General features: G+C 39.6%; 1 protein-coding gene across 1 annotated transcript in view; it reads left to right on the top strand.

The window, feature by feature from the left end:
* The window catches only part of FAM126A (family with sequence similarity 126, member A), a 26,020-nt gene extending 16,239 nt beyond the window's left edge, over positions 1–9,781 (top strand). Inside the window, exon 10 of the mRNA XM_009873754.1 lies at positions 9,100–9,781. Within this exon, the coding sequence (XP_009872056.1) occupies positions 9,100–9,656 (557 nt within the window). The 3' untranslated portion in view covers positions 9,657–9,781. The remainder of the gene's footprint in view (positions 1–9,099) is intronic.
* The last annotated feature ends 309 nt before the right edge of the window (positions 9,782–10,090 follow it).

The raw sequence follows: 10,090 nt of genomic DNA, 5'->3' as shown, positions 1-10,090 counted from the left end.
GGCCTGCCACACCTTCCCTGGGCAACCTCTTCCAGGGTCTCACCGCCCTCACAGTGAAAAACTTTTTTTATATTGAATATAAATCTACCCTCTTTCAGTTTAAAGCCATTACCCCTTGTCCTATTCCTACATGCCCTTGTAAAAAGTCCCCACCTTTCCTTTAGGCCCCATTTAAGTACTTGAAGGTCTCCCTGATGCCTTCACTTCTCTATGCTGAATGACCCCCAACTCTCAGCCTGTTGAGAAAGGTGGTTTGGTTTTTTTTTTAAAAAAAAAAACCGGACAACAAACCAAAACCAACACAACCCCTCCTTTTTTTTAAAGAAACCCTCTTTTTTTTAAAGGGAGCGCTACGAAGTAATTGATTCTTTATCATAGAATGGCCTAGGCTGGAAGGGACCTTAGAGATCATCTAATCCAACCCCCCTGTCATGGGCAGGGACGCCTCTCAACTAGATCATGATACTCAAGGCTCCGTCCAACTTGGCCTTGAACACCTCCAGGGAGGGGGCAGCCACAGGTTCTCTGGCCAATTAATTCCAAAGTCTTGTCACCCTTATACTGAAAAATTTCTTCCTAAGATCTAATCTAAATCTATTCTCCTTCAAATTAAACCCATTTCCCCTTGTCCTATCAGTGGACACTCTTGTAAAAAGTCCCTCCCCAGCCTTGCTGTAGGTTCCCTTCAGGTATTGGAAGTCTTCCCTTTTCAAGACTGAACAATCCCAGCTCCCGCAGCCTGTCCTCGTATCGGAGGTGCTCCAGCCCCTGGATCATGTTTGTGGCCTCCTCTGAACTCGTTCCAACAGATCTATGTCCCTCTTATGGTGGGGACACCAGAACTGGATGCAGTATTTGAGGTGAGGTCTCGTAAGAGCAGAGTAAAGTGGGAAAAGGAGACCAATGTGATTTTATGTTCCTGTTTTCTTCTGAGAAGTAGTTTATAGTACCTGAAGCGAAGCAAATATTTAACAACTTTACTGCGGAACCTCATCTGTCTTAAGTTACTTAAATAGAAATCAGAGTTAAGGGGATAAACTAGTGTCTTTTGGTGTCATGGTTTAACCCTGGCCAGCCAACTAAGCACCACTCAGCTGCTTACTCCCCAACTGTGGCATGGGGAAGAGAATCAGAAGAGTAAAAGTGAGAAGACTCATGGGTTGATATAAGGGCAATTTAATAGTTAAAGCTGCACACACAAGCAAAGCAAAACAAGGAATTTGTTCTCCACTTCCCACGGGCAGGCAGATGTTCAGCCAGCTCCAGCAAAGCAGGGCTCCATTGCACAGAACAGGTAATCCGGAAGACAAATGCTGTCACTGCACACGTCCCCGCTTCATCCTTCTTCCCCCAGCTTTTATTTTACTGCTGAGCACAGCATCGAAGTGTCTGGGATCTCCCTTTGATCAGCTGTCCCAGCCCTGTCCCCTCCCAGTTCCTGCAGCCCCAGCCCACTCGCTCCTGGGACGAGGAGCCGAAAAGGCCCCGACTCTAAGTGCTGCTCAGCAATAAGGAAAATATCGCTGTGTTCTCAGCACTGTTTTCAGCACAAATCCAAAGCATAGCCACGTGCTAGCTACTATGAAGAAAATTAGCTCTACCCCAGCCAAACCCAGCACATAGGGATCGACTAATATAGGGACTTGCACAAAACAGAACACAAGTCTGGGCTAAGAAGTAGAAAAAAATAGTGCTGAGTGTACTACAAAAGGAAAAACATTATATCTCACTTCTTCTACCATCCACAGATGAGTGAGGAGCCGCTGGACCGCTGACCAAAATTTACAATGACTTGTTCTGCTAGGTCCGTAATTCTGATGACAGGCTAAGCGAGTGAGTTTAGCTAAGAGTGCTCTTTTTATAGGTTCAATAAAGATTTTGAAGTAATATCACAAAAATTTCTGTATGATGTGTACTCTGTAAGCTTTTATAGTATATGGACAGCTCACTTGGAAAGATATTGCCAGTAACTTGTCAAAAGGGACCGAGAGGTAATTCAGATAAGTGTTGGGAAAACTGTTTATAAATATGCTGATAAGAATTATTTATAAATATGCTGCTTGATAGAGGTTTCTAAGCAGAAATGGTACACATTAGTGGTAGTACCAGAAGTATGATGCCAAAGAGGGTGAGGGCAAAGAAAGGTAAAATAACCAAACTTCTTTGTACTTGATTAAAAACTGCTTGAAAATGTCTGGGGAGCAGAACATTAACTTGAGTGGGATCCAGCCGCCAGTCATTACTGAGATCTCAAGACTGCTAAGGACCATTTTAGCCTTCGTTATTTATTTTCCTTTCTTCAGGCTTACACTTGTTAAGCAGGGATTATTGAACAGATGCAAGAAAATTATATGGTAGCTCAGCTTTTAAACGGACCTTTGAAGCTTGGCAATTTTGTCAGCATTATTTTTGAGTGGTTCTGGTGCTTGTTCAAATGAGATGGTAGAAGGGAACACAGATTAGGGATACCAAATGCTAGTTCTTTCGGAGGAATTGGAAGTGTATTTAAATAAACATTCTCTTGGCCTTTGCATTTACAGAAAAAAATGAACTAATAACTTTAAAGAATTGGTATTGAAACCATCCTTATAAAAATGCAATTTTTTCAGCAAATACAGAAATCTAGATGTTTTTACAATTATTGCCACCTTGCTGGGGGTGACGCTTGTTGAAGTTCATGGAAAAATGGGTGGGACAAGTGTGCCCTGCAGCACCAAACGGTAAGGTGAAAGGGAAACGAGAATAATAGTAGGACTCGTAGAAATGGAGTGGAATGCTCTGTTTTCTGGGAGTCTCATAAAGCAGGACAAGTTGAGAGAAATAGTGATAATCTAGTTAGTATGACCCAAGTGAAGAGTCATCAGTGTTTAAGGCATGAGGATTGAAAGGTTAAGGACTTCTAAGAAAAAAGATCTTCTCAACATTTTGTTTGGGTTATTGGGAAAACTTTGGATTTGCCTCAATGGTATGGGATTTAATGAAGAAGATAATTACTCATTGAGGGGGGAACTTGTATAGGAGGTTCTGGGAGTCATTGTAAATTTGAAGCCTATATAAGCATTGGGCTAGTTTAAAGGCCAAAACTGAGTCTACGATATGTTCAACTAACTGACTGTCCAATTTGTTTTAAATGGTAAGTGTTCCATGCATATACCACTTCAGCTAATCTCCTCAAAATTTTCATTATAAAATTCTAGCAAAAGTGTTTGTGACTTGGAAAACCTTTTTAAAGTCACAGTGGATTGTCGTCTGGTTTCAAAATTCCCAGTAACACAATTTAGTGCCCCACAATTCCTGATGAAAGAAATATACGGAATAGATCTTCAGGGTCACCTCCAGAAAGATTGCGCTTACAGATGCCTGTTTGAATTAAAATAAATCCTGGAGTTGGTAGAAATCAGATGATGTGCCTCTTGACCATTATTCTCTTTCCCATGGTGTAGGGGAAAAATGCATTTGGTGGTTTTATTTTTGTGTTTCAGTATAATGAAAACGAGTTGTACAGATGGATTAGGAAGCTAAAGGAGACATCTGAGAGGTAGCTTTATCTTACACATTACGTGGACCAGAAGACCTGATGAAGCAAAGTAGCCCTTGGGGAAGCAAGGACAGCAATTTTCAGTCACTACCTACTGTGTAAAAGAAATAAAAGAATTACAGACCATCACACTTCCAGCTGAGAAGCATGGGCTTTATTTGTTTATTTTTCTTTTATAGTAAACTGAATCTCTTAAAAGTTTTTGGATGTTAGATCTTGCTAGTGTTTGCTAGATGGAAGTCAGGTTTGAAAAAAGATTGATTTAACATTTAATCTTGTGATATTCAACCTTGTAACTTAGGCTTTTTTAAAAATCAAATTAGGATTGTGAATTTAGACTTCCAAGGTAGGTATTTTAAAGGTACTAATGGTACAGGCCATTTGCAAAATGGATCCACCTAATCACAGCTGGATAGTCTGTAGAGAGTCAGTTCATACTAGCCACCATTTATTAACAAATTATTTAGTGAATCGAATTAGATTGCTTATAAATCATAAAGCTTAAAAAAGAGGAGCATTAGCTCCTTTATCTAGCTCTATTTTTTGGTAATGTTTTTGTTTTAAAAACAAGCCTTGAGTGGCATCTCCATTTCCATTCACAAATAGAGGAAAACCAGAAAAATCATGCAGTGTATAAGGGACATAAACACCTGAACGAATGGTTGTTTATGGAAGCTAGGGAAAAAATAAAGCAAGTCCTAGCGATGCTTTCCTAAGGTAAAATCTGCCAAACCACCCTGTAAAAGGATTGCTGAGGAAAAGCTCCTGTGTGTAGAGGTACTGCAGGTAGCACAAATGTAGGTAGTACACAATGTGTAGAATCATTAGTCTTGAAATCTCTGTGGAGAGAATTTTCTTTTTTTAAAACAGTGTTAACTCTTAGAATAGTTGTAACTTTCAGGAATCTGGAATGAATGTTAATTTTGGGATATAAACTTAATGCTCTTGTGAATAATTAAAAATGCTAACATCGTTGTGCAGAAAACGGAGCTTGAGCTTACGGTGGTTAAAATTAAATTACAATCCAAATGGACAGTTTGCCTGTGCAATCTGAGGTAAATGATGTAAGCAACCAAAATAAGAAGGTAGAATATGACTGGAATATCTGTTGAGTTAATTCTTAGCAGCTAATAATCGTGAGATGCCTTTGTCAAGGTTGATTGTACTACTCAAAGCGTTCAGAAACGTGACTCCAAATGCATTTTCCTTTAACTGCCATGGACATACTTACATTAACTTTCAAACTGAGATAATTATTCAGTTTTGACTCTACACTATTTAGCAATGTCCTTTGCTTTCTCTCACATCGCCTAGTACACTGGTTATTAATATCTTTTTCTCAAAGGATAGACCCCCAGAGTTGTCCAGCTTGAAGCAGTATTATCTTCAAAACCGAGCACTACAAAGCTGAAGGTTTGTTGTGGGTGTTCTTAAAAGTTTTAAAATAAAGAGGGAATGCTTCAGGAAGGACATGGATTGTATAGTCATTTCCCTGCCATGAGACACTGTTAATAGGAGTTGGAGATACCCAGTATCCCATTTCTGTCATTAATTTCCTCCTGTAGCACCATGTTAAACTCGGAGAAAGGTATATTCCATTTCATTGCAGGTAATTAACAGCACTTAACTAAAAGATTAGACATAATTCTGCTAAGTAAAACTCTCAAGTTTTGGGTGGTTTGGGGTTTTTTTTGTTTAGGTTTTTTTTTGTGTTTTTTTTTTTATCCTGTAGTTCCTTGTGGTAATGGTTACGCAGCTGTGAGAATGCAGCAATGCTGGGTAAAGTGCTGATACCACAGTAGGCTATTACATATAGAAATGCACACCACCTACCAACAGTAACTAATGATCGCTGTTACCCAGAATCTGTAACAAAAAAAATTCTTCCTGATGCCTGCTGTGCGCCCTGAGTCTCCTTTCTCTGGAGCTGGGTGCTGTTCATTAGTGCTTTTACCCCCTTGTTGGTGAAGGGACTGACAGTAGCTCTGCTCAGGGTGATCCTCTCTCTGGCGTCCTGGCTCTAAAGGAAGATTCTGGCAGAATTGGTTTGTGCACATGGAGATCAGGGGATCCTGGAAGAAGTTCTGCTGAAACAGATGGGGTAGCAGGAAGGAGTTTAAAGATTGCCTGAAGAGAGGCACAAGTACCTCACCCTACTGAGGTCAGGCCAGTGAGGTAACAGAGAGCGCTGATCTTCTCCTAACCTTTCTGCTCCTGTCCTTTTAGAAAAAAAAAGGTATATTTGATGATACTATTATCGTTGTTATTGCACTCCATAGTGCTCAGTTGTTGCCTTTGTTACTGATGCTAAAACAGTTTTGCAGAAGGTGCTGTTAGGAGTACACCTGGAAACATTTCTAACTTGAGTTTCCAGCCAAATATCAGGAAGTTAGTGCGTGACTGGTAGCAGCCTTTATTTATGCCATTTCCTTTGGATATAGTACAACTTGTTAAATAGATACTTCCAGTAGTAGTTGACTAGTTGGAAAGAATCACAATACTTAGCATTTGCAGGTGAAATCAGGGATGGCTCTTACACCACGGAACAATGATGTCCATCCCTGCCAGAATAATGTCACTCTGAGACTTATTTCACTGTCGTGGTAAGCGCAGGCGGCACAAGTGCTCGCAGAAAGCCCAGCGCTGCAGCCCACTTGATGGAGAAGTACGCGGTGCTCGCACAGGAGTCCTCAGTGCAGAGACAGGGGAAGGAGGGGATACCCTCTAGCTAAAAAAACATTAGAGCTGCCACTATGAAAAATGATCTCATCATAAATTCCTCTGGTTTTGGACTACATGCTGTCACTTAAATGTCTGTCCTGCCAACTTGTGTCACAGGCAGCAGCAAACTGGCTTTATTCTGAGCTGTGTTTTAGAACATTTTTAGCCTTGTCACATTTGTGGCCATGGTGTTTGTGTATAGTACACATATATAAAACATAAATATATAACTAACTAGTACATAGTGTGATTTCTTGTTCTTCTTCACGGAGGATGTGCCCGTGGCTATCTGTAACTGATGGCTTCTCGTTTTTTCTCCTCCAGGCCCTCTGAACACAATTTTGTGATTGTAGAGCTAGTTGTGATATAGCAATTCTGCATACTTTTTTAAGAACCTTCAGATACTGAGACTACTTCAGACACTGTGGAGCTGACAGGTTGCTAGGATTGTAACTTGTTCCTTGCATATATTTGGAATTTCTGTTAAGTTTCAACTCCCATTTTTATTTTTACTTTTTTTTTTCCTCTCAACAGTTTCATCCTTCTCAAAACTCTCATCTAATGTAGACAAGCATCTGTTGAGTTGGGATTTGTTTTACTAGTTTTGCACTCTTAGCACTAAATATTTTTATTAAATCTATTGCACTTACACACAACTGTCATTCTCAGTTTTGAGTAGCAGTGGAGTTTTCAGTTGCTTGTGACTTCTGGCTATATCTACAGCAATCTTTGACTGTCTTGAAATAAATTTTTGGTCAGGCTGAGTGCTTGTATATCTGCTGTTGATGACTTACCTAGATAAAAAGAAGTAATCTTAGAACCAAGCTGCATTGTTTTTTTGCCTTAATCTTAAATTAGTTTTCTCCAGTGCTGCACAAAGTGGTGGTGCTTTCCGTTCCCCCATCTTAATCCCTGTTTTCTCAGTTGTCCTTTAGTAACTGGCTTGTGTGACACAAATAAGTTTATTGCCAACTAATTTAGTTGTGAAGTCATATAAAAAGCTTAAAAAGACTGAAGAGGTCGACATTTATGTTGTATTATTAGTACATAGCAAAAACTGTGGTGAAACTCCATAGATGTTATCTGAATAAGTTGATTTTAGTAACTGGAGAATTTTCCTACTTGTAAACATCTTTCTGGTTGAATTTTTTTTTTTTTGAGTGAAGAAAGTGTGCTTGAGTTGACTTAGTTGTTTCACTGTTAGTTTTCAGGCTGACCACTGTGCAGCATCATGACATTGTCTGTGTAGGATTTCTAGTCTTACATGATAACACATGAAGTTGATATGCCTTTTCTTTGTGAAAACAGCTTTCATTTCAGCATGGTGATACAGAGAATGTGGCTTTAAAAGTGAATTATGGAGAGTACTTTGACTCCTGGTACTCTCTCAATGTTTGTTTTATGATCCTCAGAAATATCAATCTTGAAAGATCAAGCATGGGGCTTTCCAGTATGGGGTGCAAGCCAATAATTGGAAAATTGAAGCCAGTAATTTAGAGATAAAGCAAAACTCCTTATGTGCTAATGTTGCTAATTAACACGAGGTTAACATGTGAACATCTGCTTTAATTTATAATGCTTTAGTCATCTGTATTAGCTTTTGTTTCATGTTTTGTTTCAGACATCTTTTGTTTTGTTTTTGTTTTTCTTATCCATCTTTAATTCTAGAACAACCAGAGAATGGTAATGATGCTACTGAATTGGGCAACTTTATCATACCTGAGATTAGTGTCACAAGTGTGGCTGGAGAGAGGACCGGGAATGGGGAAAAGAGCAGAGCGCTAGCAGAGAATGATGTTCAGCATTTACAGGGAGTACAGGAAGCAACTACAGATCCTAGAACTGACAGCAAAGGCATGCCAGAAATCAGGAGGCAAAAATCTGTAAGAAAAATGATGGAGGATGGAATAAACTCATCTGGCAGAGTGCAGTTTTAGCAGAGCACTTGTAGCTGCGCTCTAAGGTACCACTGCTGATTGAAAGGGTCACTGCTGCATGTTTGGAGAGTTAAAGTATGCAGTTAATATATTTGCATGTGTAATAACACAAATGCATGTATTGCACACAGCTTCGTCTGTGCCACAGACAATGATGAAATACTTACAAGACGATTTATTTAATCTGGAGAGAATACGTCGTGAGACTCAACATCCCTTTGAATTTATTAAGTACATTTACTGAGTTTGCAAAATCAGGTGATCAATGGTGTGAAGAATCCATGAAAATGGCTGTGGAAGTATCTCACTGTGTACCTCAGACTTCCCAAATTCCACCTTTCATGGTGTACTTGGAGATCTCATGTTGTGCTTGAGTTCTCAACTCATACCACCAGACCTGTGATGCAGAAGGTGACCTTTCAGTCCTAAAGCATTCTTGGGTTGCTAAACGTGCAGGTGCCATGTTGGGTGTCCTGGGACATTGATCACATACCTTTGTAATTAATGAGCTTTGCAAAAATCATGTATTGGAGCACTTGCTCGAAATAAGATTTACGCCTTTTTTTTGTTGTTTTGTGTCGTATCTTCTAATCTCTAAATTTCTAATCTGCATGAATTAACAAGACTGCTTTTCTTTTTTCTATTTTTTTTTTTAAATCACTACAAAATGAGATTGTGGGCATGCTCCTTGATCTAGTTAATGTAGCATTTTTTGCTGTAACTTCATATCCTAATGAACTTTAATTCCAAAATGTAATGGAATAGGTAAGTGTTTTGTCTTCTGTTCTCTGATCTGTTGCTCTATGGCTTCATGCTTGAAAATATCAAAATTTAGCAACACATAAAGTCGATGAACGCAAGAAAGTCAGTTGCTAATTCCTTATTTCTTTTTCTGCCATGCAGGTAATACTGATTTAGCAATTCAAGAAGAACTGATAGAAGTATCTGAAACTGATGAAGGGTTTTACTCTAGGGCTACGTCCAGTACAAGTCAGTCTGCCCTATCTAACAGCAGCAACACGAGCAGTAAGAACTTCTTAGGCAAAAGCCAACGAAGGTCTGGAGGAAGCAAAGCCGGAGGAAAAGAAAAAGAAGGAGAAACCTGCAGAGAACACTTGTCACGAAAACAAACTCAGAGAGCCATGAGTGAGAATCTAGAGCTTGTCTCTCTGAAGAGACTGACACTGACCAGCAGCCAGTCCCTGCCTAAGCCTGGCAGCCATAGCTTGGCCAGAACGACCACTACTGTGTTTAGTAAATCCTTTGAGCATGTCGGTGGTGTCACAGTTCCAAATAATCGTGGTGGTGTATCTGGTACAGAGGCAAACAGGTTTTCAGCCTGCAGTCTTCAGGAGGACAAATTGATATATGGAACAGAAAGAACAGATCTTCCAATTTTAAGCAAACAACCTAATCAGCAGCGACCTCCTAGTATTAGCATAACTTTGTCAACAGACTGATAGTAAATTGGCAAGTATGAAAACTAAAGTATTGAGGGTGTATGCTGATACTGGTACATTAAGGTCCTTAGTATGCTATACATCAGTTAAATCTAAAGCCTGCAAATTCTCCTTTGGCTCACATTTGTCAGGAATGGTGAATAGACAACAGTTTTAATCATTGTGCATCAACTTCTAATAGCTTGGAAGGTTCCTCTTTGAGTTACTGTACTTATAAACCTGATTGCTCACGGCTTCAAGTGAAATTTGTACCTTCACCAACTTAGTGAATATCGATAGGTTATTTAGCCACCAACCGAGCTGTGTGGCTTTTCACAAACGCACAGTATGGGAGCCTCTTTCCCAAGTTCCACTTTTTGACTACCACTTGGCATAGGCAAAACTGCAAGTACTTGTTTTATTTAAGAGGAGTCTTGCATTATGGGCATGACATT

The sequence above is a fragment of the Apaloderma vittatum genome, unplaced genomic scaffold, assembly GCF_000703405.1.
Source record: "Apaloderma vittatum isolate BGI_N311 unplaced genomic scaffold, ASM70340v1 scaffold4477, whole genome shotgun sequence".
Taxonomy (NCBI): Eukaryota; Metazoa; Chordata; class Aves; order Trogoniformes; family Trogonidae; genus Apaloderma; species Apaloderma vittatum.
This window is presented reverse-complemented; position numbering and strand designations above follow the sequence as displayed.